Genomic DNA, 26,671 nt, shown 5'->3' on the forward strand with positions numbered 1-26,671 from the left:
AAACTATCAGTAATTTCATCACTGCAACCAAAGTATGCATTTCCAAGAGAAAGAACATGAATACAATGAGTATCACTTCATTCAGTTACAGTTGCCGAGAATGGTTCTATTCTTTGCAACATATTTGAGCCCCATTGAGCTTAGGGGAGCAAAATGTTAAGTGTAAACCTGCCTACGAGAAGCCTAACAGACTCATGGGCTTACAGTATAAGTACCGTTGTCATTCTTTTATCCGACATCTATATAGAATGCAATGGAGGCAATATACAAATTGCTATAATCCTATCATGTATTCGGTACTTTACAAGAAAACAATTTATAATTTTTCTGGAAGAGATGGGGCCGACAAGAATCCAGTTCTTGGCCACGCTACTGAGCATACATCTCTTGTACATCTAGCATACAATGCTTTTCTTGATGAGATTTTGGAGTCTTTGGTGGAGAAAGATGGGCTTTTCTGAATCAGCTGTTAATCAACTTATAGCCGAACTTTAGATGTGGATTCATTCCAATACTTCAGACGGCCAGAGCTTTTTCCACATGGATATCTCTTCATTAGTACGAAGTTTCCGAATTCCACCATAAAATCCATCTGCCTCGTTTCCCTCTTCCCTATGGTTTTTCCTACTAACAGTTGTCCTTCTCCAACGTGAACCGGGGGTGTATTGGTTGAACTCCAGCACCAGAGTGTCTGAAGCACGAAATTGTTGTCAGAAAATCTTCTGTGGTTAACTCAACTACTTAAGCCTTACAAATGTCAAAATAGTCGAGGGCTCGGTGCCACCCGAACGAACACATGCACTTCAACCAATATGATACTAGCGCATTGCATAAGAGTGCAGAGGAGATATCTCAAGAAATGTTTATGACTCAAATTACTTGGAAGTCAATTTAGTACAGTAAGGTCAGCTTCCAATCTTCTTTCATATTATTGTCCAGATAACACAACAGAACTTACGGAAGAGAATATGACAAAACAAGGACTTTTCTAGAGGGTTAATTATATGCATAAGGAAAGACCCACATGCGGGAAAAAGGGAGTCCGGAAGGGCCTACCAAGAATATAAAATATACTCTAATGATAAAACTTATGGCCACCTTCTTAATTGATGCAAATGCTTCACTACAAAGTGGTTTTAAGGTCCCCAAACTAAGTTAACACCCCACCCCACCTCTCTCCTGCTGTCTAGTACGTCTAGTTTTGATTGGATCTTCAGTATTTTGCTTTATATGAAATGGCATCTTTTTTAAGAATTTGTGGAGAACGCATAGCAACTTACCACTATCATGACATCGGCAGTAATTGGCGTTTCCAACGCATGTTTCCAAGTGGCCTACAACACCATACCACCAACCTGTACATAGAGGTGAGACATTATTAATAAATTGATTGGCATATCCATAGGATCTGGTCATATCTTAAGAGCCAATCCATTAGAGTTGCATACAATTAGACTACAATTGGTGACAAAACTTTCTACCTAACAAGAACAATATGCCACATTGCATTTTGAGAAAACACTAGAATGGAAGCACAAATTGCACTCTCAAAACGGTGTCAATGATATTCCAAGGTTTGCTAGAATAATTTAAGACGTCATGGATTGTAAAGAAAATTTCAACTAACGCCAACTTAATTGACAGTGGAGAAAATAAGTTCGCTTTTTACTCTGATTTCAAACTAGAGATGTCAACAAGTAAAACATGCGGTTGGCGCATCTTTCTTTCGCAAAGTTTCTTGGCAAGATTTGATCCATTGCGGACCAATCTACTGTCGCCCCACATCAAGAAAATGAAAGAGGCCATCAATACAATTGGAAAATATGGTGAAAACAGTGGACGTCATCTTCCTACACACATCCCATAGGCCATAATTGTACCGAGTGAAATATATGATACAACTAACAAAAAATAAAAGAACCTTGAACTTTTTGAGGTACAGTTTGAAAAATACCATATGGAAACTCTTTGTTTCTTCTCCATTGGATTTCAATGTGATCACCAGGTTGCAACTCAGTTAAACAATTAGAGATATGAAGATCATGTGGAGAAGTATCAACAGGGGGTGCTCTAAGTCTATCCCATGTCACACCAGTCTCTATTGTGATTGCTCTCCTTCCATGTGGTGGGTATCTGCTCATCATTAACCAGAAGAAAGTTAGGATAATGAAAAGGATGACAAACTCCTGAAAAGGAGATGCCACAAAGACAAACCCCAGAAAATTGCTGAACTTCATGTGATTGTCATAAATACAGAATGTAAAACTACTAGTTTGTAGTGATAATCATCAAGTGCCAGTCCAAACTATAATCAAATATGTGAAACGGTAAGTTTCATTACTGAAAACCATAGCTCCAATCACCTGGCCTGGAAAGTGTCGGTTCGCAGATCATAGCTAAGCTCAGCATCATAGCATGATAACATAAATCCAACATGACCATTCTGCACAGCATGCCCAAAAACACACTTCAGTACTACAACCAGAATTCATTTCTCCAACAAAGGCATTCAAGTGTGAAATCTAAGTAGGGCAACCAGAAATCAAATAATCCGTGTACCTCACGGTTATAGACCTGAGCAGGGAACCAAAACTTGCCAGACTCAAGAGCAAAATACCAAGACATGAGTGAATCTGCTGGAGGAGAGTTCTTTTTCTTGCTAATGCTGCTAAAACTAGATCGAATCAATACGACCGGCCAGAGGTGAGTGAGATAGCCCATCAAGCCTTTCTGCTTTCCCTGATTGAAAAAGATGGAATCTTTTCTTGAAGCAATATACCATTGCCATTCCCTGTATGCTGCAGGACCAATAATTCTAGCCCACTTATCTTTTATGTGCTTTTCCCACAAGTAATCACTCATACACTTATCCCTCAAGGAGGCACAGACACTGGCCATCCTACAAAGCTCCTCTGGTGGAAGCTTCTCAAGAATGCATTCCAATACAAGGTCAGGCAAATCCAACACAGACATCCCTGATTTCCTGTCAATAGTCTCCACTTTGGAACTAAAACTCTTCTTCTTACAAGGCATTCTTGAAGTGAAAAATGAGAAAATTACACCTAAGATAGTATTTCTTATGGACTTGATGATGGGCAAAAATGAAAATCCTTTCCAGAACCAGAGGGAAACTAATCTCATCTCACAAGCCCACGAAGGGAGTGGCTTGAGGACAAGAGACCTGTAGAAGAAGATGAAGGAGAAGGAACAAGTGATCAAGAAGAAAAGCATTTGACAAGAGGGTCTGGAGCTCCAATTATACACTTATATATTTGGGATAATAATACTAAAGGGGGTGGTCAAGAAAAGTTAGGCCACCAAATAATGGACAAGCAATGAGCCTTGCTGAATACAGAAAAATATTAAAAATTGGTGTATTTCTCTTCTTCTTCACCCTCTCCTTATAAAAAAAGAGGAAAAGGGATCTTCAAATCTCTATCAACAGAAAAAATATGGGTACTATTTGGCTAAGACGAAGCCCACCTAACCCAAATTGTGGGCCTCGTGTAGACCTGTAGAAGAGGATTATCTCACCGTGTACTTCACCAAGAATTCACTTGTAGAAATCTTGGCAAAAAAGTATAAAAATTTCAGACAAAATTACTTTTACATTCCAATTCTCAAAGAGTCTTGTAAAAGGAAATGTATGCTAAACAGAGGGTAATCTGGTGGGCAGATCTACCGTGAACAGGCATGTAAAACACAAATATGAAAGGATAAAAGCTCAGAATCCAACTACAATCACAAATTCTTGGAAAATGAAGGAGGTGAATGGTGAGCTATATAATGAAGGTGGCTCTTACCAAGAACAAAACTTTGGTGCTAAATACAACTACTTGAAAAGAATTAGGCAATTACAACGCAAAAGGAAACACCAATTCTAATCTTGTTTCAAGAGAAAAGCAGAATCCCAGTTAGGCTAGATAGGGGTGAAAGAAGACAAAGAAGCTAGTTTTTTGCAGCTCTTAACATTCTTCCTCCACCCACAGCAACCCTTTTCTTCTCTCTTCTTAAATATATCTTATCTTCGTTCGTTCTTGAATGCAAAAACCAAGAAAAGGGCAGGTCCAAATTGCAGAATGGATTAAAAAGAAGTGATCTTTCTTCTTTCTGTTTCTCTTTCCTTATTTTGCGTGTGAATAATGCGCGCTGGTGATGGGTTTACTGTCAAATGAAGCTTTGGAATCTGTTCCTTGTGTAGATTTCGAGCAAATTTTGGGGTAGTGCATGAAGGCGACAGGCAGAGCAAGTTGTTGTTTAGAGTAAAGCCCGGGTTTCCATTAGTCAATGTTGCCGCTCAAGATAGAAATGAGGTAATAAATGATCAATTTCATCACTCATAAAAAAGGGTACAATAAAAATTGAATCTTGCACCTATAACCCTAGTGGATGATTGGCTAAATTCATCTGAATATTTTATAATATATTTTTAAAAATAATAAAATGTTAAATATTAATTTAAAACTAAACTCTTAAAATATTTAGAGAAAAACTGACAAGATGATAGTAACGACCATACAACCAAAATTAAAGGAGTTCCTGAAATTCTAGAAATAAGTTAAGACTTTCTTACTCCTTTTTTAAGCAGCTTATAAGCTTTTAATATCATATTTTTTGATGTTATAAACTTTTATTTAACAAAAAATATCGAACACTTTTTAATATTTTTAAATTTTTCACATATGATATGATGTTTTGAATAACTTATAAGCTGACCTATTAATCTACTAAAGAGAATAATATTCAAATTAGAACATCAGGAGAAAGCAATAGTGTTTTCTTTAATGTCCGCATTCTAAAATCCTAGAGTTAGTTGATGATTCTCCAGTGCCCACATATTGCACTAAATAGCTGTGTATTTTGAGGTGTAAAACATTCACTTTTTTATATTAAGAAAACGTATCGCTTGAATTTGTAGGTTTCCTATTTATGTGGAGTCACAAAAATCTATAATCCACTTCAATTTGTCTTTTTATTATTATATTATTTTATTAACTAATTTGAATAGCAAAATATAACATACCCTTCTAGATATTATCATTAAAGGATTAGTCAATCACAAAATCAAATAATAGAAGGTTGAGGTCTAATGAATAAATTCGAGGTTACGGCGTTACGTCGCACTAGACGCGTGGGTTTTTGTCTCATTTAATACAAGTATTATAATAGATTATTTTCCTAATTTGATGTGAGTTTATTGTTTGAATTTATGTAATTCCGCATTTTATTGATATTGATGTAATTATATAATCATAGTTTCTATTAAAAAAAATATTTTTTTACCTTTCTCACGTTAATTTCAAAATGTCTCTTTTAGATCGTGTTATTTATCTTTTGGTCCCTTTGCCTTCGCATCATCTAAGAGGGCACGCGGTATGGGAAATATAATTTTGGCCCCTCTTTTCGATGTCTAATGCAACTTAGGTCCGTTTCATTAAGTTATTGAGAAAAATTTAGAGACTCCCCATGATAATAGGAATATTTAAAAAATTTCTATGAAAATTAAAGTATCGAATAGCTTCCTTGTGATATAAAATAAAGTTTAAAAAATCCTCCTCTGTACAGAAATTGAACCACACTCACTCTTGACTACGAATTTGCTATAAAAATACTTTTTTTTTGACATTTTTTCCCTTCTCTCACATCTCATATATATAATATTATATATTTATTAATAATAAAATATTATCTTATATAATAATTATTTAATTAAATATTATATATATTTATTAATAATAACATATTATTTATATATTAATTATTTATATAATAAAAATATAATTTTAATTAAATTAATTAAAAATTATAATTTTTTTTAAAAAAAAAACATATCACCGCCGCTGCTGAAGAGGAGGGCAACGGCCCTAATTATATAATCATAGTTTCCTCCACTTTCTTGGCAATGCCGGTCGCCTAAATCTGGGCGATCGGCACTGCCCAAATGGGGGGGGGGGGGGGGAGGGGGGGGGGAGACGGGGGGTGAGTTGGCCTGGGAAGAAGATTGGGGGTGGGGGTTATAATTTTTATTTTAAATTTTTCATAAATTATAATTATATATATTATAAATATATTTTAATAGTTATAAATTATATATATTATAAATCAAAAAATTATATATTAATATATTTAGTTTGACCGATTGACTATAAAGGGTATTTTAGTCATTGTTTTTTAAAAAATAATTTCAAGTTGACCAGGGGGTGGTGTGATTATTTATTCATAACATAACGATGATTTTTTATATTAAAATTTCATTGGGGGATTTTTTATATTTTGATATATCATAGGGGGTCAACATCAATTTAACACTTAAGTTATTATTACATTTAGTCCCTCATAATTTCAGGTTTAAACATTATTGATATATGCAAAGTCCGCAAGGATTGGAAGTTTTGCAATTTCAGTCCATTAAGTGTGAAAGTTTTATAATCTTAGTCCCTCAAACATGTACAAATCGATTATTAATTAATAAATATTAATAAAATATATTCGATACATAACTCAAATTGATCATAGATATCACCCCCTCCCCACCTTCCCTTTCAATAAAAATTCAAACACGCCTCATTCAATTTTAAATGATAATAAAAAATGTGTAAAGCAACCAAATTACTTTGAATTCTGTTCGTATTCTATTCAATTAAGGTTCGTATGAGGTCAACTCATCCGATAATAAATAATTAACTCTTAAACACAGTTAAAAGTTCAATATAGATTTAAGGTAAATTAGAGTAATATTATTTTTAACTTAACTCAATTTTTTTATATCTCATAATTAATATTATCAAACATACAACACAGTTTGGTGATACCAACGCATGTCACCTTAATTTGGTATCTATGAGTTGCTTCCCGTCATGAGATTTTACGTCTGATTCTCTTTATCAGTATGAGAATTGTGTTAGTAGATAACCTCTTAGTACTCATATAAACAATATATGGTTCCCAAGTCATATCTCGACCCATAGAAAAAATCGAAGTTGTAACAAAAGTTTTATGATCCATATGATGTTGCTTGATACATAGAAATGATCAAAGGCTCAAAGCTATCACCATAATAAACAAAGGGTTAATTACATTTTGTTATTTAAATTATGGTTATTTTTATATTTTGGCATTTAACTTTTTTTTTATGTTAATTTATCATCTCTATTTTATAAATTTTGCACTTTGTCATTAATAACTGTTTTTTAATCAAGTTTTTTGTCGAAAAAACATCACATGCAGTGCACATGTGATAATTAAATGTTATGTAATGTGATATTTTCACATATGCACAGTATGTGATATTTTTTGATAGAAAAATCAACAAACAATGGTCATATATGGCAAAGTGTTTTGCGAAATTGAGATGGTAGATTAACACACAAAAAAATTCAATAAAACAGTATAAAAAAGTATATAGTTCGAATAACAAAATGTAATTTACCCATATATATACCCTATGTAGTCTATTTAGACAAATCATTCTTACTTTTTAAAAAAATTCACATACACGTAACAGAAACGTTGATATCTTCTACACAAACAACTCTTGCTTTGATAAAGTACACATACTCCCCAAAAAACGTCAACATTATTGCACAAACTATTATTATTTTTTAACTGTCAGGATTGTTTCTGCTACTTGACATAAGATAAAAGTGATTCGTCTAAACACACTATAAATCTGTGGGTGTAAATATATAAATATATTTATCCCAAAAAAAAAAAAAGAATTGGAGTTTGGTGGCAGCCCAACTTAGTGATATATATAATTATGGGAGGTTGTAATCTAAGTGACAACATGACACCACAACCCCCACAATTTTTGGCTTTCCACATTGGGTACTAATTAAAGTAACTTTTGGTAATTATAATAATAATAATAATTACTTTAGGAATAAAAATGTTTGGAGATTGTGAAAATGGATAATGTTTGGATTTGATGCATTATAGACCAATACTTTGAGAAGTAACAAATTATTGGTGGGCTAAGTGTTGATCCGTGGCCTAAGCAGGAAAACCTCACTGCCACACTGGGACATGATTAGTACATAAAAATGAAATATATATTTTTATTTTTCTATTTATGATCTGTATAATTTAAATTTATAAATATTTATGGAATTCTTAATCTCTTAGGTAACGGGATTAGTTATTCTTAACATGTCGGGAATGATTTTTTTTTTCTGACAAAATTTGGCCTGTAGTTTTTTTTTCCTTAATAGTTTATTATGAAATCAATATATATATATTTTTGTTTGTATAGAAAATACTATATATGTGTTTATTGTGAATTGATAAATTATTTTTTAAGTAAATAAATAGATTTTATTTTATTTTTTGTAATACGGAATGTTTTATTAATTACTTATAACATTCTACAAGCAAATTTTGAAAATACTACTACTATATAATTAAATTCAACATATTCAATAATATGTGAATGAGTAACGTTTTTCAAAATCTAACTTATGAGACTAATTAATTAAATTTAACAATCACTATTTAATAGAAAAAGATCAAACAGTCATTAAATTAAGAAATAATGTATATTAAAAGTAAGAAAAAAACGAACATTTTACAAAAAATGTATGTCATTAGTTAGATTTAACGTAGATGGGTGATTGAGCTACGTTTAAGAAAACAAAGAGTGTTATTTTTGCCTATTTTTAAAATAAATGATAATTTTTATTTGACTTTTTATAACACATGAGGGTTTTACGCATTTAAGCAAAAAGAGGTGATGAAGTTTGTTTTCTAACTACATTGAACTTGTACTGGAGGATCCGAAAAAAACCTCCCAACCAATATTTTAAAAAAATAAATGTTGGGTGTAGGCCCTAATTACAATTACAAGCCAATGGGTTTCAAACCCTCAAAATTACAAACGAATTACAAATTTACTGATTAATATACACATAAATTAAAATAGTAAAATAATATCAAATAATCAAAGGCTCAAAAAGCCCGATCCGTATTTTGGCTTTCCTCGCAATTGCAAAGTCGACAACCTAAAATATACCTACGGTTGCTCAAGCAGCACTAAGCCCTTTCCACAAAAATTTTCCTGTAGAAGCTAACAACTGGGTTCACATAGAACCTTAAGAACAATGTCAGAAGTGGAGAAGAAGGAAGAGATATCAGTTTTGCCTTATTCACACTAAGTTACCCACAACTACAAATCGACCACATATTTAAGGTGTAGTTGCAGGTGTCAAGGTAAGAAAATGGCGGTGGTTGAAGTTCCAAAGTCATGGGAAAACCACGAGAGAAAGAAGGGGGGGGGGGGAGAACCGGAGGAGGCAGCGCGGTGAATGGAGAAGAAGAAGAAACAACAGACGGTAATGAATAGGGTAAATTAGGTTTAAGTAGTGGGCAATCGGATTATGGGCGGGTCGGGTCTTGGGTTGTGGGTAGAGGGCTTGGACTAAGGGAATGAGCCAAAGACTGTCGGGTTATGAGTCATCCAAGTGAATGTTTGGGTCTATCTATTTTCTTTTATCATGAGCCACTCAGTTTTTCCAACAATAAAAATATAACTCTATATGCCCAAACGTGACCATTCTATCTAGGTAGCGGCCCTTTTTGGCTAGAATTTAAATACAAGATTGGGATTTCATGTATCAAAATGAAGAGGAGAAGTTTGAGATGGGAGAAACAACCCTAAACTTCCCCTCTTAACTATTCCATGTTCTTTGATTTGGTGATTGACATATAAAATTTGATCATATCAGTAGTAAACATAACATAAAATAATTTTACGTTTTTATTAACAAATGAATCCCCCAAAGTCTTGGATCCAGGAAGAGCAAAAATAGCGTCAAATCAGATGAAGCAAACACAGAAGAAACATATGAAAACCAACCAATGAAGATCCCCCACGAGTCCAACTCCCAACAAGTCAACTCGTAGATTCCTCAAACAAACAATCTTCATCAGTTCATGCTCATTGATCCCACAATAACATCCCAAGAACAGGACTGGAGTTCCGTAGAGACCCAAAAATGGATTCTTGTCGTATCACTCGAGTAGTTCTCCTCATCATCACTTTTCTTTCACTTTTCGTCTCACTGTCCGAGTCCAACCAGGTACATATAATCACACATATACACACACACAAGTTCTGGATTCTTGGATGGCTTCGAAAGTGATTGTTTTTATCTAATATCATCTGTTTTTCTTTTCGCGTTGAGGAAAACCCGGATGAAAGAATGGATGGACAGTTGTTTATCAGCTTACAATCTCAATATTCTTGAGTTTTTATTGGTCTTTTGATTCCTATGAGTTAAAGAACATATGGGTTTTCGGAATTAATACACAAGCATCGTTGACTATTGGTGTTCTTTCTTAAGTGTTTTGTAATCAATTTGCTGACTTAACTGTAGTGGAAAAGGGGTCTTGGAAATGTTGATAATTTTGCAAATTACTCCTTGCTATTCTTGTCGTTTTCGCCCCTGTTTCTTTCAAAATCTGGGAAATCGGGCAGAGAAGTTCTTATTGAATAGATATTTATCATTTATAGTTCTCAAGTGTGTGAGATGAAGTTATTTTCAATTGTTTAGTTTTGTGATGCTGGGATTGGATATGGAGAATCGACATGTACAGTTGCTTCGACTTCCCCTTCAAAGATTTTGATAAAGGGTGGAACGGTTGTGAATGCCCATTATCAAGAGGTTGCTGATGTATATATTGAGGACGGAGTCATTGTTGCCGTGCAGAAAAATATTGTGGTAATTGAGTCATTAATGTTCTATGATGATTCGAGTGTGTACTTTGAGTCGTTTGTTTTATGTTGCTTCCTATAAAGTGAGTTAGGAGTAATCCAAGAGGGAAAGAATGATGTAGCATTTTATAATTCCATTCAAGGTTGGCAATGCAAATGTGAAAAAGTTATATCAAATTAGATGCAACTTTGCTATATGAATGAGATGATTAGCTATTTTACTTGAAGATGAGAAACTTCGTACAGATATTACATTATGTTTCCATTTGTGAAATTGAAGCCACTGAGTTGTTCTGTTCCCCTATGTTGATGAGTTTCTCTATTATACACATTTAAAATATTTTTGTTCCAGTTGTATTTTTCTTTGTCATTATCTATGTGGCAGTGGTCTTAGTTATACTGTATGCACGACATTTAGTGGACTTATGCCCAAGAGATTTGCATAGGTTAAAGAAATTATATGAAAGGCTGCGCCAGATGTACTCACTTCATTACGCATCAGCATAATGTACATATGCATTTATCTCTGTCTGTGTGTGGAACTGCAGGTTGGAGATGGTGTTAAGATCATTGACGCCACAGGAAAGTATGTCATGCCAGGTATAGTTCTTTATTCAGTTATGTCCCTGTTTCTTAAAGGCATATTCATAATACAGTATGAATTATCTAAAATTCTTGGTAGTTGAACTCAAAGGAGCACTTGGTATTCAAACTTACTTCTTCTTTGGGATGTACGGAAAATTGAGGGACGGATGGAGATTACAGGTTTTAATTTTGGATGTTATGTTTGATGGATATGATAAGATAGATTTAAGCTCTCATTTACAACATCTTGGTGACGGCCATTGCATTAGATATTACTTTGTACCTATAAAATGACTAGCTAGCTCAGCCAAATGTGTTAACAAATAGCCATCTCATTTGAGGAACTTTCCCATGGTTATGAACTTAAGATGCTTTGGATGCAAATGATATGTTGTGACTTGTTACAAGGATGAGATGGTTATTTCCAGCTCCTAAGTTCTCAAATTGAATAAAAAATTTCCTAATGACTAAATTTTGAAGATCACTGAGGTTCCTGCACCTACATGTTCATTGATGCTTCTAAAGTTTATCTCGTGACTATGACAGGAGGAATTGATCCGCACACTCACTTAGCTATGGAGTTCATGGGCACTGAGACAATTGATGATTTTTTCAGTGGGCAGGCTGCTGCATTAGCCGGTGGAACCACAATGCATATTGATTTTGTCATTCCTGTTAAAGGGAGCTTATCAGCCGGCTTTGAAGCTTATGTGAAAAAGGCAGAAAGAGCTGCAATGGATTACGGCTTCCACATGGCAATTACAAAATGGGATGAAACTGTTTCGAGAGAAATGGAAATCATGGTTAAAGAGAAAGGTAAGTGTCCTTTTTTATATCTCTACTTTTGGAAGCATTAGTGAAACAGTTTTTTTTCACTTCAATGCTGATTCTGGATAAACACTAACTACTCCTCTCTGTCACTCTCTAGGAATTAATTCTTTTAAATTTTTCCTGGCCTACAAGGGTTCTCTAATGATCAGCGACGAACTTCTGCTTGAGGGGTTCAAGAAATGCAAATCTCTTGGTGCCTTGCCCATGGTTCACGCGGAGAATGGTGATGCTGTGTTTGAAGGGCAAAAGAGAATGATTGAACTGGGCGTTACAGGTCCTGAGGGTCATGCCCTTTCAAGGCCACCAGCGGTACATTCATTTTTTACTCTAAGACCTGACGTCTTTGAAGTTTCCAATAATCCTAGCATGCATATTTGATATTGTCATTCCCTTTCCTGTGTCAGTGATTGTGACGGAAAGTGGCAATGTGCAAATAAGATATTTTTCATAAGATGGACTACTGAAATTAAAATGTTAGGAGGCCAAAAGTGAGGCACTTATTACAGTGTTAGGCTTACAGTCAATACTTGAGCGTTATTATACCTATACTTTCTGTGCTTGATCTATTAATTAAAAAGAATTTCTTGCAGCTAGAGGGTGAAGCAACCAGTCGAGCTATTCGTTTGGCTGGTTTTGTGAATACTCCTTTGTATGTTGTTCATGTCATGAGCATCGATGCAATGGAAGAAATAGCTAAAGCTCGTAAATCAGGTTTGTAAAACTTGAAAATAATCATTCCACTATCAGTATTAATTAATTTCCAAAAGTAGAATTATCTGCTACTTCATTTTTCAAGTGTGAAAAAGACTGGATGAATCAAGTCTAAGTTATAGACACTGATAGTAGTGATAACAATAAACAATCATCTTACTCAGAACTGAAATTGTTGAATAGCTGCATCTAGACTTCTTCTTTATCTACTGAACACTCATCTTTTTCATAATGTGGAAATAAATAGTGTGCATCATATTATAGAAATTTTGTCCAGTGGCCAAACTGATTGTTTTGTAACTAGTTTATTTCTGGGGAGGTAGATCTCCAAATTTACGTTTGTGAGAAAAAAGTTTGTCCAAGTTTCATTTATTCGCACCGCCTCTTTAGTGAATCATGCTCTTGGTAGAAGTACTGGAAAACAACAAAAAGAACGTGTCTCTTGAAGTCTCGAAAATCTCAATATTTGCTCTACCAAAGTGAGAAATCTTTTACTGTTTTGCAGGTCAGAAAGTTATTGGGGAGCCTGTAGTCTCAGGTTTAGTCCTGAATGATACCGTCCTTTGGGATCCCGACTTTCAGACAGCAGCAAAGTAAGAATTTTCTCATCTTCCAACAATTTTAGATTTATACTCCTGAACATTTCTTAGTATAAAAGAAGTCACTGTAGCATTTCCACATCCCAGGTTTGTCATGAGTCCACCAATTAGAGCACCAGGACATGGTAAGGCTCTTCAAGCAGCTCTCTCAACCGGGGTTCTACAGGTTTTGCTCTCATCACAAATTGCACGTAATCTCTTGACATTCCCTTAAAAAGTTAATTGGACCAGAAAACATTCTTGTGAGGTTTACTGTTAGAACATGGACGACAGCTTATATCCATTAGACTTCATTCTATGCATTACATATAAGCTGTCATTGTAGTTCTGATCTTCACCTAAAATGTATTACTTGTCATTGTTTCTTCATCTTCTACACTTAAATATGCTTCACATGTTCAGCTAGTGGGAACAGATCACTGCACCTTCAATTCAACACAAAAAGCTCTAGGGATAGACGACTTTCGGAAAATTCCAAATGGTGTCAATGGTATTAGCACATTCCTAGATTTTTCATGTAATCAAAATATGTGTACTTTTATTATGATATTTTTGACACTGCTCTTGTCCTACAGGTCTTGAGGAGAGAATGCATTTGGTTTGGGATACAATGGTGGTATGTTGGTTGTTATTCCCGTGTTGTTAGATTGTGCCAATCTGTTATGTTCTTACCACTTCCTGGTTCATAAATATACAAGACTACAGGCTAATTTCTTTTCCTGTGCTTGTAAGAGTAAACTTTGCTGTATTTATTGCTACCTTTTCTACTTTAATAATCCTGTCTTCCTATTATACTTTTCATTCCAGGTTTCTGGACAAATATCAGTAACTGATTTTGTCAGGGTAACAAGCACTGACTGGTACGAGAATTTGAGTTTATGTTCTCATCTGCTTCCTACAAGGAGGCCAAAATATGCATCCGCACTTTCATTGGGTTTTAATTTCTCGAGACTTTGCCAATTGGTGTTTCATTCTGATTCTTTTGTTTTCAGTGCCAGAATTTTCAACATATATCCAAGAAAAGGCGCGATACTAGTCGGCTCAGATGCGGATATCATCATATTAAACCCCAACTCAAGCTTTCATATTAGTTCAAATTCCCACCACTCTCGATCAGATACAAATGTTTACGAGGGGAGAAAGGGGAAGGTAAAGCAAGTTCTTCCTGCTAAATTGTAATTAGTTCAATGTGATATTAGACAAAGTCGAATAAAAATCCATCCCATTCTAATATCATGGGAATAAATTCATCTGCTGGTTTTCACACTTCTTGAGAACTAAATATGTCGTGATATTTATACCATTTTTTTTTATCTATAATGTTCTGCTGTTTCAAACGCTAGCTTCTGCTTCCTGGAATTTTCAGGTTCTGAAAAGATTATGTTTTTCTTGTTTTCACAGGGAAAAGTTGAAGTAACGATTGCTGGAGGGGAAATTGTTTGGGAGAATGACGAACTAAAAGCTGTTCCAGGTTCCGGCAAGTACATAAAAATGCCTCCTTTTAACTATCTTTATGATGGGATTGAGAAAGCAGATGCCGATTATTTATCTTCCCTACAAGCTCCAGTAATACGTTCTGTGCGCACAGCCTGAGCTTCCGGTTGAAGTACTTCAAGGGTTAAAATGATGTAAGAAAACTCATATTGGTTGAAAATTATAATAAGCTTTGATGCAAGCAGGTGAAAGTCTTTGCTGGTGGCAGGCGATCTTAGTACAGTCCATCCCATTGTTTAGAATGTACATGAAGCACTTGGTTGTTAGAGCCCAGAATATTTCCTTGTCTATTTTTTCCTTTTCCCTTTTTTCAATGGAACAAGTGTAATTTAATTTTTTTCTAGATTGAAATAGACATATACAGCTAAATGTTACTTCAGAAGAACCTGCTTTAAGTTGTAAATATACAGGCAGTGATGCATAACTTTTTTCTCCATTTTCCTCTTACATTAAAAGTAAAGAAAAACATTGTTTTATTTAGGTTGTAATGCTTATTATATTTTGTGGTGAAATAAAACCCACTTGTCTTATTATGTTAGCCCTTACGCTGACATTACATTTAGCTTTGCTTCCAATTATCTCCTATTGTTCTGTTCTTAAATATGAGTCCACTTTCTTATGTCATGCCTGCCCTGCACTCAATCATACTACTCATCTTCCCGAATTAACTTAAAATATGCCAAAATTTTTTGGAGGAGTCGTCGACTCCAGTGCCAGTGAATCCTCCTCTTAACTTTAGCCTTGCTCATCGGAAAGCATTTTCTATCTAGATTCTGCTTTTTAGGCGGATGACCATGACGCCACGTCTCACAGATGCACCTTCTTTTCCATCTGCAACTTTACACACATCGAGTGTGGTACTAAACATAAGACCCATAATGCAAGAAGGTTCTGATACTACATTAGAGATGATTAAACTAAGATTTATTTCTGGACACAGCTGCCCTCTAACCAGACAGACAGTGTAGTATGAGGCACTGGAAGAAAAGAAATGGGTGATAATTTGGAAAAGTGCCAACCTTGTACAGTTTAAATTAACAGCAACTGACACAATATGACCACGATGCAAATTCAACTACAAATGGTGATTTTCATGTTTTCATAGTCAAATTTTTGACGGGGCTATTCTTTCCCCCCAAGCATTACATCACAGCCTCCCAACTTAATAATTCTTACAGGACATATGAAGGTGTGTCCCTGAATCTCCAGCTTGAACTCAGGACAACAAGTTCTGCTAATTAACTTGCTACCATAGTATACTCCACTTTGTATCCCAGTGATTGAATAACCCTGTGAGTGCTCCCAGTGCCAGTGCCAATATGTTGACATCCTTGCCTTTCATCCTTGGATCAATCAGACTATCCTCGATGTTTGTAATTTCATCTCATCTCATTTGAATTAAAAAGAAAAAAAAGAGATAGAACAAGTTTGATTGGAACGAGGGTGTCTTTTTTTTTTTTATGACTGAATGTGAAAAAAAAGTATAATAATGATAATTGATGTGACGTATAAAAAATATTATGTACAAAAGAAAATATAATAGTTATAGTTAATGTGACATAATATACTTTTTTTTTTCTTTTCTCCTTTTATTACCCTTAGAAGTTAAGAATACTGAAATAAGCTTTTCATATGAGAAAAATGTTGTTATATTCGATCAAAACCGATTGAGAGAAGCTAGTTTGAATTTGATTTATTAAACTTAACAAGTTAAATTTGAATTTTTTTTTGTTCTATAAAGTTTCAAGCTCGGTTTGAACTTGATTCAATTAGTGCAAATTTAAAATATTAAATTATTCAAGCTCGATTCATATTTGATCCAATTGATGTTCGTTTGAGTTCAAAAAGTTGATAATCATACTAAATTCCGATACAATTTTTTAAACTCGATAATAATTTAAAAAAAAATTAAACAATGATATGTTGGACTCGATTCGAGTCATCCGCACTTCTAAATATTATTAATTTTAGATAGAACTAAAATCATAACTCAATATTTTTTAAAAATTTTAAAAGGGGGGAAAATTTGAATTGTTGAAGGGATTTAAAATGCATATAATTTTTGGTTTAGGGGCAAATTCAAATTGACCCAGAAAAAGAGTAAAAAAGTTAACCATATTTGACCAAATTAGGGGCGTCAACAGCTTGAACCGATAGTATGATAAACAATTTTGAGTGAAATTCAAAGCAAAATAGACATAGCTTTATCACAGAGGCCCGCTCAAACTTAAGCCCTTCTCTCTCTTCCCGATTCTCTCGCTCTCTCCCCGCGATATTGGAAGGCGGTGCTTCGGAAGCCATTGTTAACTGAAATCAATTGGTTGATTTTGTTGTAGGAAGAAAAAGAAGATTTGAAGCAAGTATGAGTGACTATGCAAGTATCACCAGTGCTGCTCAGTCTCGCGGGAAGCAAGTGGACGTCAAGCTTGTCGAGATGAAGCGCGACATGATGGACGACGCCATTAACATTGCCGTTGATGTAACTTCTCTCCCTAACAAGTTACACACACACACATATTATATATATGTATATATATAGAGAGAGAGAGAGAGGAAGAATGCATGATTTTTTGGTTTTATTTTGAAGTATTTCTCTTTATTTCTGTAAGATGAAGAGAGGAGTTGTTTTTTACTTCTAAATTTTCACTTTGTTTTGTTGGTCGCAAGATAGATGAAGTACGTGTTTTTGTTTATGTTTCTTGTGTGTCTTGTTTTATATTTCAGGGAAAATATACTGAACTGTGTGTTCTACAAAAAAAAAAAAAAATCAAATATTCTTGATGTTTTTTGTTGTTTATGACACACAACTAAAAGCAGGAACAAACTGAGGATGCCTATGTGTTTTCTCTAATTTATATTTCTGAATCCAAGGTGCATGTTTCTTGTAATTCAGTTTTATAGATGTAGAATCTTGGGATTCTATTTTTCTCTAGCGTTTGAGTGGCTTTTGGAAGCCCTTTATCCCCCTTTCTGTTCTGTTTTGTTCTTTTCAGTTGCTAGTTTCTTGAAAAATCTTGCTTACTAACTAAAAGTCGAATCTTGTGATGTATGTGTGTGTGTGTGTTGTAGGCACTATCTATGTTTAGTGTACATCAGGACGTGGCAGAGTACATGAAGAAGATGTTTGACAAGAAACATGGCGCCCCTTGGCATTGCATTGTTGGCCACTATTTTGGTAAATCACACTCCACCTCAAGTTTTACTTCTCATTTTACAATTCTTGTTCGGCTGTTACTTTTTCCTTCTTAAGTTCTTGATGTATGGAGTCATTTTTGTAAATTATGATTCTTGATTGTTATTTCTGAATAGTTAATTGTATGTTTGGTGATTGTGGATTACATGTTTGATTATCTGTTTTTTGGTTTTGTGGTGGGCTTAAAATGTATTACAATCCCATTCTTGCATTCAAAATTTAGAGAGGTTTCAAGACTGTCTTTCTTGAAAATTTGGTTGGACGATCATATGATGTCTGGGATGGGAAAAACATGATGAGAAATGCAATAAACTTATGGATCTCTGGGAGATTCTAGTTTTCGTTCTGCTTATTTTGTTTCTTGATGCTTGCCGCGACTTACGGCTGCAACAGCTGAGACTAGTATATCCATCCGTATACATACACAACAGAGATTGTTTGATGTCATTACTTAGAATTTTGTTTAGTTCATGTCTTCGGAAATGCTTCTCATTCTGCTGTTCAAACTTTGTCTGATGGTAGGTTCTTATGTATCTCATGAGAAGGACAGCTTCATCTATTTCCACGTCGACAATACAGCAGTACTCCTATACAAATCAGGAGTGATTGTCCGGGGGTGACATGGATGGGAAGGGAGCCAAGGGACAGCGATAAAAAAACATTCCAGATATTCATTTACAAGTCACTGCAACTTTATTAGGTATTCTTCATAATAATAATGGGTTGGAACTCGTATTTGTTTGTAGAGTCGTATGGTACTTGACGGGCCTATGTGCACTCGTGTTGTTGCCCGTCGATTTTGAAGACGATTAGACATGACTGCATCTGGTTAAATTTTGTTTCTTTTCTGATTTACCATTTGTCGTGCTAAAGTTGTGAATGTTATACGAGCTCTGTGTTCTACTTAGAATAAATAAACTGAGGTAGGAAGATATGCATAGAGTATTCATAATATAAACGGTTCAAACTTAAAATGAGAGTAAATAAATCAATCCTAATTCCCCGTTCCTCCTGTCCCAAAGTCGTCCTTCCCAAATAAGTCTGTCGATGAGCGAATATTATTATATTTGGATATTTAACATTTTACTCAAACCTTACTCATAGAATACCCATTAAATATTCAATACCCAGAATAATTGGATATGATATGGGTCTTATACATAGCGTTTTACATATGTTAAAATGAACAAAATAATTATACATGTTTTTTTTTTTATAATGATATCACAAAAATATATTACTAAATTAATTTATTAAAAATATCTTATGAACTTGCGATTGATAAAATAAATTAAAAGCTATTAAACAACTTAGAGAAAAAAAAATGAAAATCAATATATTAACTTTCAAACAATATGAGTTTTTAACAATTCAAATAAATTTTATTAGTTTCACATATTGATCAAGCTCTTATCATTTTATATTAAAATTAATTTTATCAAAAATTTAATTCAATTTTGTTACTATAAAAAGATGGAAAAACTCTTGACAAATTCTCTCAAAATATCAATACTGAAATAAATTTAATAAATTATGTAAAAAAATTTAAAATTTTAGATGATAAGTAAATTTAGTCAATATTTATAAAAAAATTATAAATTCAATAATTTTAAGTTAATAGATAATTATGAATTTTTAAAATATTAAATTATATTCATACCCACAGGTATTTTAGAGTCTAAATCCGACCCAAATTCATAAAAATATATATTTTAGGTATGGATTCAATTTGGAGCTAATATTAAATTAATGAGTCCAAGTTTGAGTATATTGGGTGTTGTAATGAGTCTGGATGTGAATAATGGCGGAGCATCAAGGCCGCAACTTTGGCCCTGTAGTGTGCTGTGTGGGTTGTAGGCACCATCTTCCCGCAATGTTCAAATTATGAAATAAAATTAAAATACAGAAATTCAAATATAAATTTATGAGATGAGGCATAGGCATAGCATTTATCCTTTTAAAAATGTGCAAGTTTCAAATTTCAATGCATTTTGATTTGACTTTTAAATTAATAATTTAAGTAATGAATTACTTATAAGTATTAAACAAAATAAAGAAACAATAAAAACATTAAATATTTTTTAATTTTGTGGACATATTTAATATTTTTATTTTAATTCCTAGTTTTAAAACAATGAAGCACACATATACATATATGAATAATATATATAAAGCGTGGTATAAACAAGCACGTTTCTTAGATGGCTTTCTTCCACCGGCCTACCCAGCCAGCACTGAGTCACTGACCAACGAAACCAATCCTTCGCGAGAATACCCAAATCGTCGTGCAGAAAATTTCAGCCCTAAAACCCTAAATCCAGAACCTTCGCGGATTCTCCGGCAATGGCCGCAATCAGCCTCCGCAAAGGCAACACCCGTCTTCCACCGGAAGTGAACCGCGTTCTCTACGTTAGAAATCTACCGTTCAATATAACGAGTGAGGAGATGTACGACATATTCGGGAAGTACGGTGCCATCCGGCAGATTCGCATCGGGACGAACAAGGACACACGTGGCACCGCTTTCGTTGTCTACGAGGATATCTACGATGCCAAGACCGCCGTCGACCACCTCTCGGGATTCAACGTGGCGAATAGGTATTTGATTGTTCTGTATTACCAGCAGGCGAAGATGAGCAAGAAGTTTGACCAGAAGAAGAAGGAGGATGAGATTCAGAAGCTGCAGGAGAAATACGGGATTGGTACTCCCGCTTCCAAAGATAAGTAGCTTGTTTGATTTAAGGCAGCAAAGATTTTGACATACAAAAAGATAAACTTTTACTGATTTTAGAGAAGCTTTACTCGGATGGGCTTTACTTCCAGACGTTGTCCATTGTTGTGTAAAGGTATGAGTTCATGATGGAGTTATAGGATCTTGAGGAACTAATGCAATGTGGGTTGACTTATAATCTTGTTCTCAACTCCTTTTTGTTTACCGTATCTGTTTATAGTAATGTGCTAACTATTTGAAGTTTACAACAGAAATTTTGTGGCAGTATCTCCCAAGCATGAATCCTTGTTGGCCGGACATAAAAATAATAAAATAAATGTATAAGAAAAACGCAGGAGTATCAAGTGATATTGGTTTTTAGAGTATAAAGTAGATACATGCTCAATTCTGCTGCGTCCATTAGTTTATTTATGCTGCCTTCTCTGCTTGGAATTTTGTGAGCAGTTGTCTAAAGTAATCAAACATGAAGGGCAGAGGATTGTTTACTGGAATTAGTGATAGATTTTATACGAACCCACGTTTTCTGGTTGTACGGTGTGGCTAGATGGATGTAAAATAACTACTGATCAAGAGTAATTTGTTAGTCTGTTGGTTGTGATAATCTGTGTTATCATTCCATGGAAGGTTAATTGTGGTTGAGAAGAGCTTGCTGTTTTACCATCACTTAGTTGCATATATGCCTATACTTGTGCATGTTCGATCCATCGCCCCACTGAGATATATAAGTATATATGTTGATTTGGAAAACTGTGGTTCTCAGTTGCTTGGATGAAGTGCAAGAAAATGATAAGTTAGTATGCTTCAGCTTATGATTAATGACCACGACAGAAGAAGCTTTGCCTCTTTGAGTGAATGGTGTTGGTTGTATAGTTAAAATGAGATGTGCACAATACTATATTTCAAGTACAATGGATTCATGAGCCAGCTTATGTGAAGCTTGAAAAGTAAATAACGGACATCTCTTTACCCCTTTTAATGATCTTGCGAAATTCATCATTGATCCTGGAAAATATGAACAGTTGGAAAGACTAAAACATGAAAGAAAATGATCCACATCTTTGGTCACAAAGGTTCGCTATACATCGTCAAATGCAGCTAATCTAGATCACTTATAATACATAGACACATATGAAGACCCCTGATATTTACAAGTTAGAGAGAGCCTTTACACGACTTCACTGCTCATACATGGGGAGTAATCTGGCCAACCTCCTTGAATCCACGATCCTCAAATCCGAAGTAATCTGTTGTAGAAACCTCAAATGTTATCCCTCCGAATTCTGGCATGCAAAAGAATTTCGTATTTCATATCTCTGAGACTGCAACCCGTCGGCCTGCCCTCCTCCACTGAAGAAATGGAGGTGCATAGTTTGAAAGCTTCTTCTTCTCCTTATGTTGCACGTTGTCACAGCTATGAAGTGAAGACGCCTTCTCTCCGCTTCTTGGGGTTCACTGCCGTATCTGGATTACCTTTTCTCATCATGGCTGCAAATTCATCATAGTTGATCCGGCCATCCTGCAGACATTAGGAGATTTCTAGTAAAGAAGCACAAAGTAAACTATCTGCTTTCTTGGTGCATATAATGCTAATTTCATTAGTTTCACAGAACAGTTGAAAAAACAAAATCACTGCTGTAATTCAATTCAGTAATAAACTTCATTGTGAAGAAGGTAGAGAGAATTTGATGTCAGATCACATGAACATGGAACTTGATACTTACGTTATCAGAATCAACTTCACTGATGATATCCTTTATGTCCTTGCCATCATCCATGCCAAACTCTCGGAGAGCCTGCTCTAGTTCTTCTACTGTAATGTACCTGTCCAGAAGAAAGAAAACCGGTTTTAAGGTCATCTTGAAATCACAACACATGTAAATCCTAGTTTAACAGTATCATAACACAATACCCGCTCTTGTCTTTATCAAAATACTGGAATGCGGTGTAAAGATGCTCTTCTTTGTCCATTCTGTTCATATGCATCGTTGCTGTGATGAATTCTTCGTAGTCTATTGTTCCATTGCCATCAGCATCAGCCTGATCATAAATATAAAGGGTGTAAGTGTTATCATTTGATATACAGAAAAATCTTGTAATTACTCAGAAGAACAAGACAATATATCAATGAACTTACAGCTTCCATTAACTGCTTCACTTCATATTCAGACAGCTTCGTACCTTGCTTGGCCAAACCTCGCTTTAGCTCTTCAAGAGTAATTGTTCCACTGTTATCACTGTCCATTCCCTTGAACATTTCTTTCAGTCCCATGATTTCTTCCTCTGACAGGCAGCCCGCGATAACCTACTCATCCATTCAAGAAAAACAATCAGAAGTTTGAATTAAAGCTAAAAGCGTTATGTTTTATCTCTGCTAAAGAAATAGTTAATGAGATACTTTTTTACTTTCAATAATTCTTATAGAAGCAAAATCTACTATTAATTACCCGGAGTGCAACTTTCTTGAACTGATTCATAGCTCTGAACTGTTTGAGCCTATTCAGAACAGCATTGTCAAGAGGAACATCGGGTGCCTCTCCATCCTCCTTGATCCAGGGATGATCTTAAAACACAAACGTCTCTCGTTAAGAGCCATAAAATTGAATGTGGATCGAACTAGAATTATTTGTTGAAGACATGAAAATTGAATATTTGGATTATTGATTGATCATCAAAACATAGTAAAAGAAACTACTAATTGAACTACATACTTAGCACTTGGAATGCTGTCAGCCTTTGCTTGGGATCTGTATGCAACATCTTCCGAACAAGGTCCTTTGCTCCATTGGAAATTGAAGGCCATGGGTCGCTACTAAAATCAACATGTCCACGTAAAATCGCATTGAATATTCCGTTCTCCGATTCTGATCCACATATGATCGCAATCAATCTAAATCTTGGAGATGAAACATGGAGAAATAAAGATTACGAGAAGAAAACGAAGGGGTCGAGTAAGTGGACCAACCTGCCCAGAAAGGAGGAACTCCAGACAGAAGGATATACAGCATGACCCCAATACTCCAGATATCAATTTCTGGTCCGTATCTTCGCTTCAAGACTTCCGGAGCTATGTAATAAGCACTACCCACAATGTCTTTGAAAACTTCTCCTGCCATTGCAAAAATCAGAAACAGAGTAGAAAGGGTAAGTTTTAGACCAGAATGTTCTCCTCATCGCATATATATACGTCCTAACCCCTTTATTGCCTTAAGAAACTATACATCGAATCTTGCAATTACAGCACCAAAATGCAACTTTTCGACCTCTGAAGATATTAAGTTCGGAGCAAAGTTCAGTATTTTTCCTACCCTTTTTGTTTGAAAAGTTCTATACACAGAAAACCATAACATTGTTGGCAATTTTATGTGTCTTCATGTTCCTCGGCGAGAGAGAGAGAGAGAACAACTTGACAATGGACATAACCCCAAGAATACACAAAAAATTCTGAAAAAACGTTGGATAAACACAAAATATGCAGAAATTGATGAAAATCTAACCTTCTTTATAGAATACGGAGAGGCCAAAATCTGTGGCCTTGAGAGGCGAATTCTCATCCTTATTCAACAGCAAGAAATTCTCAGGCTTGAGATCCCTGTGAATAACCCCCATGGAATGACAGGTATGCACAATTTGTACAATAGTCCTAAGCAGCGACGCGGCGGCGCGTTCCGTGTAATGCCCTCTGGCAATAATCCGGTCGAAGAGCTCGCCGCCGGCGCAAAGCTCCATGACCAGGTGCACGGAATGCTTGTCTTCGAAAGCCCCTTTGAGCTCGACAACATTGGGCTGCCCCGTGAGGTGGTGCATAATCTGGACCTCCCGCCTAACGTCCTCGATGTCTTCCTTGTTCGCCAGCTTCCTCTTGGCGATGGTCTTGCAGGCGAATTGTTCGCCGGTTTGCTTGTGAGTGCAGAGATGGGTGACGCCAAACTGGCCTCTGCCCAGCTCCTTCCCCATGGTGTAGGTGGAGCGAACGTCCTCCATGGGGCGGCCGAGCACGGGGCCTACTGGGGTGGGCTTAGCAGGCTTGGAGGAGTGGTTGGGGGAGGCGGGGGGCGGCGTGCGTGGTGGGGTGGAGGAGGGGTTGGCTGTTGCTCCCTCATTGGCGTGGGCGGTGGAGTTGTCGCCGGCGGGTTGCGCTGGAGCATCATCGGTGGTGCCCCGGGCGCAGCAGCTACCCATTGAATAATGGGAATGGGATTGTTGTGAAGGAAATCTAGAGAGAAAGAAGAGGGGTGGGTGGCCGGCTCCCGGAAGGAGAGAAACGAGAAAGAGAGGCCAGAGATGAAGGATGTTTTAGAGAGAGAAAAGAAGAGAACATGCATGGATGCATGATGTTTTGTGAGATTTAGAGTTGTGTTTTTCGAGGGTAGAAAGAATGAGTTGAAGAAAACTGTCGTTTTGATGAGTTTTGAGACAGCAAAGGTTGGGAGGAATTCCCGGCCACAACCACAATCACCCCCCAAAATAACCCTTTCTATTCTAACTTGCTTGGTTTCCCACATTTTCGCTTCAATTCCTCCCTCCTCCTTCTAACTTTAAAATAAGGGATTTAATTACGATTCTCTCCCCGTAATTATACGTAAATCCTTTATAATTTAAAAGTTTATAAGGTAAATTGCATACCCTTTGTGTTTTTAAAATTTAACTAACATTTCGCTATATTTTATAAAACACAGCAAAAAATCCCTTCTCCGTTAAAAACTAACAGAGAGTGTATCCCACTCACCCAATGAAAGGAGAGTATGCAACATTTAGAAAAATATAGGGGTATTTTTGCCTTTTGTTTTAACAGGGGAGATTTTTAGCTAAATTTTGAAAATATAGGAATTTATGCAATTTATCCAAGATTATATTCAGAATTCTTGAAATTTGTTTGCATTTAATAAATAAGTCTATTCGTTAGTTAAAGTACATCAAATTTTCCTATATTGATAAAAAAAATTAAATAAAAAATTATATTTACCCTTTGTTGACTTATTACTGATTTATTATAAATCAAATTATTTTTTTATGATCAAATTACCCTTATACATCTTCAATGGTTGATGCATATGAGGAAGTATATCTTTATTATTATAAGAGCAGCTAGTTCGGAAAAATTTATTTAATTTGCAATAAGTCAGTAATAAGTAAATCGATAGTAAATATCTATTTTTATTCATTTTTTTTCCTTAATATCAATGAGCTCAATGAATTTTGACTGACGAAAGGACCTATTTATTTGATGGATGCAAACCTCAAAAGTACTAAATATAATTTGCAAACCACAGAGTATGTAATTACATCAAACTTATAAGGGAAGTGTAATAATAATAATAGCACAGTCCTCTCTAAAATTTAATATAACTACACCTAAACTTTATATGGTATGAAAAATTATATTTACTATCTTAACGCTTATTTTAGTCCAACAAATAAATTCCCCGACTAATCAAAATTCACAAAATTTATTGATGTTAACAAAAACAAAGAATAAAAATTCATTTTTGGTTCGATTGACTTATTACAGATTAAATAAATCTTTTCTAACCAAACTGTCTTATAAGATTAAAAATGTACCTTCTCATATGCATTAACACATATAAAGATGTAGAAGTGTAGTATTATTCAAAAAGATTTGTTTGACCAACAATAAGTCAATAATATATCAAACACTGGTAAATATGGATTTTCAAATACGATGCAAGAAAAATAAAAAAAATACAGTAAGGCAAAATTGAGAATTTCATACTTCCATCCAAAAATTGCATAATTACATCAAATATCGAGATATTTGTAATATTTCAAAAATTGGAATCAAATATGAATTGTTGACGTAGA

At 35.0% G+C, this 26,671-nt stretch overlaps 5 protein-coding genes across 5 annotated transcripts; 3 read left to right on the forward strand and 2 right to left on the reverse strand.

The window, feature by feature from the left end:
* Positions 1-13: 13 nt before the first annotated feature.
* On the reverse strand, positions 14-4,272 carry LOC105163705 (F-box protein At2g32560). The gene is made up of 5 exons (XM_011082144.3): positions 2,560-4,272; positions 2,364-2,443; positions 1,955-2,133; positions 1,281-1,355; positions 14-691 (listed from the first exon to the last, which is right to left on the reverse strand). The coding sequence occupies exons 1-5, from the start codon at positions 3,229-3,231 to the stop codon at positions 504-506; spliced, it is 1,194 nt and encodes a 397-aa protein (XP_011080446.1). The 5' UTR covers positions 3,232-4,272; the 3' UTR covers positions 14-503.
* Positions 4,273-9,617: 5,345 nt separating this feature from the next.
* Positions 9,618-15,364, forward strand: PYD2 (pyrimidine 2). The gene is made up of 13 exons (XM_011082120.3): positions 9,618-10,073; positions 10,548-10,715; positions 11,257-11,308; positions 11,840-12,109; positions 12,222-12,433; positions 12,715-12,835; positions 13,341-13,428; positions 13,522-13,600; positions 13,837-13,924; positions 14,010-14,050; positions 14,242-14,294; positions 14,427-14,583; positions 14,836-15,364. Exons 1-13 carry the CDS (start codon positions 9,990-9,992, stop codon positions 15,025-15,027), a joined length of 1,605 nt encoding a protein of 534 aa, XP_011080422.1. The 5' UTR covers positions 9,618-9,989; the 3' UTR covers positions 15,028-15,364.
* A 1,730-nt stretch (positions 15,365-17,094) lies between these two features.
* On the forward strand, positions 17,095-18,976 carry LOC105163677 (uncharacterized). Its single transcript, XM_011082119.3, has 3 exons — positions 17,095-17,407; positions 17,998-18,103; positions 18,644-18,976. The coding sequence occupies exons 1-3, from the start codon at positions 17,291-17,293 to the stop codon at positions 18,739-18,741; spliced, it is 321 nt and encodes a 106-aa protein (XP_011080421.1). The 5' UTR covers positions 17,095-17,290; the 3' UTR covers positions 18,742-18,976.
* Positions 18,977-20,318: 1,342 nt separating this feature from the next.
* On the forward strand, positions 20,319-21,029 carry LOC105163675 (RNA-binding (RRM/RBD/RNP motifs) family protein). Its single transcript, XM_011082117.3, has one exon. The coding sequence runs from the start codon at positions 20,465-20,467 to the stop codon at positions 20,846-20,848; it is 384 nt and encodes a 127-aa protein (XP_011080419.1). The 5' UTR covers positions 20,319-20,464; the 3' UTR covers positions 20,849-21,029.
* An 858-nt stretch (positions 21,030-21,887) lies between these two features.
* Positions 21,888-26,584, reverse strand: LOC105163676 (calcium-dependent protein kinase 34). The gene is made up of 8 exons (XM_011082118.3): positions 24,346-26,584; positions 23,814-23,957; positions 23,560-23,712; positions 23,296-23,411; positions 22,986-23,153; positions 22,761-22,888; positions 22,573-22,672; positions 21,888-22,367 (listed from the first exon to the last, which is right to left on the reverse strand). The coding sequence occupies exons 1-8, from the start codon at positions 25,028-25,030 to the stop codon at positions 22,263-22,265; spliced, it is 1,599 nt and encodes a 532-aa protein (XP_011080420.1). The 5' UTR covers positions 25,031-26,584; the 3' UTR covers positions 21,888-22,262.
* Between the last annotated feature and the right edge of the window lie 87 nt (positions 26,585-26,671).

This window comes from Sesamum indicum, linkage group LG6 (assembly GCF_026168435.1).
Source record: "Sesamum indicum cultivar Baizhima isolate 11 linkage group LG6, ASM2616843v1, whole genome shotgun sequence".
In the NCBI taxonomy this organism is placed as follows: domain Eukaryota; kingdom Viridiplantae; phylum Streptophyta; class Magnoliopsida; order Lamiales; family Pedaliaceae; genus Sesamum; species Sesamum indicum.

What these genes read in the sequence shown, in the direction of transcription:
- LOC105163676 (XM_011082118.3), bottom strand. Translation starts at nt 25,030, where the DNA reads ATGGGTAGCTGCTGCGCCCGGGGCACCACCGATGATGCTCCAGCGCAA. An exon ending in TGAAGCAGTTAATGGAAGCT is followed by an intron (nt 22,889 to 22,985) that starts GTAAGTTCATTG and finishes ATTTATGATCAG; the next exon opens with GCTGATGCTGATGGCAATGG. An exon ending in TTTGATAAAGACAAGAGCGG is followed by an intron (nt 22,673 to 22,760) that starts GTATTGTGTTAT and finishes TCTTCTGGACAG; the next exon opens with GTACATTACAGTAGAAGAAC.
- PYD2 (XM_011082120.3), top strand. Translation starts at nt 9,990, where the DNA reads ATGGATTCTTGTCGTATCACTCGAGTAGTTCTCCTCATCATCACTTTT. An exon ending in AGCTAAAGCTCGTAAATCAG is followed by an intron (nt 12,836 to 13,340) that starts GTTTGTAAAACT and finishes ACTGTTTTGCAG; the next exon opens with GTCAGAAAGTTATTGGGGAG. An exon ending in TCTCAACCGGGGTTCTACAG is followed by an intron (nt 13,601 to 13,836) that starts GTTTTGCTCTCA and finishes TCACATGTTCAG; the next exon opens with CTAGTGGGAACAGATCACTG.
- LOC105163677 (XM_011082119.3), top strand. Translation starts at nt 17,291, where the DNA reads ATGAGTGACTATGCAAGTATCACCAGTGCTGCTCAGTCTCGCGGGAAG. An exon ending in CCATTAACATTGCCGTTGAT is followed by an intron (nt 17,408 to 17,997) that starts GTAACTTCTCTC and finishes TGTGTGTTGTAG; the next exon opens with GCACTATCTATGTTTAGTGT. An exon ending in CATTGTTGGCCACTATTTTG is followed by an intron (nt 18,104 to 18,643) that starts GTAAATCACACT and finishes GTCTGATGGTAG; the next exon opens with GTTCTTATGTATCTCATGAG.
- LOC105163705 (XM_011082144.3), bottom strand. Translation starts at nt 3,231, where the DNA reads ATGCTTTTCTTCTTGATCACTTGTTCCTTCTCCTTCATCTTCTTCTAC. An exon ending in ACCGACACTTTCCAGGCCAG is followed by an intron (nt 2,134 to 2,363) that starts GTGATTGGAGCT and finishes AATGATGAGCAG; the next exon opens with ATACCCACCACATGGAAGGA. An exon ending in AAACAAAGAGTTTCCATATG is followed by an intron (nt 1,356 to 1,954) that starts GTATTTTTCAAA and finishes CTCTATGTACAG; the next exon opens with GTTGGTGGTATGGTGTTGTA.
- LOC105163675 (XM_011082117.3), top strand. Translation starts at nt 20,465, where the DNA reads ATGGCCGCAATCAGCCTCCGCAAAGGCAACACCCGTCTTCCACCGGAA.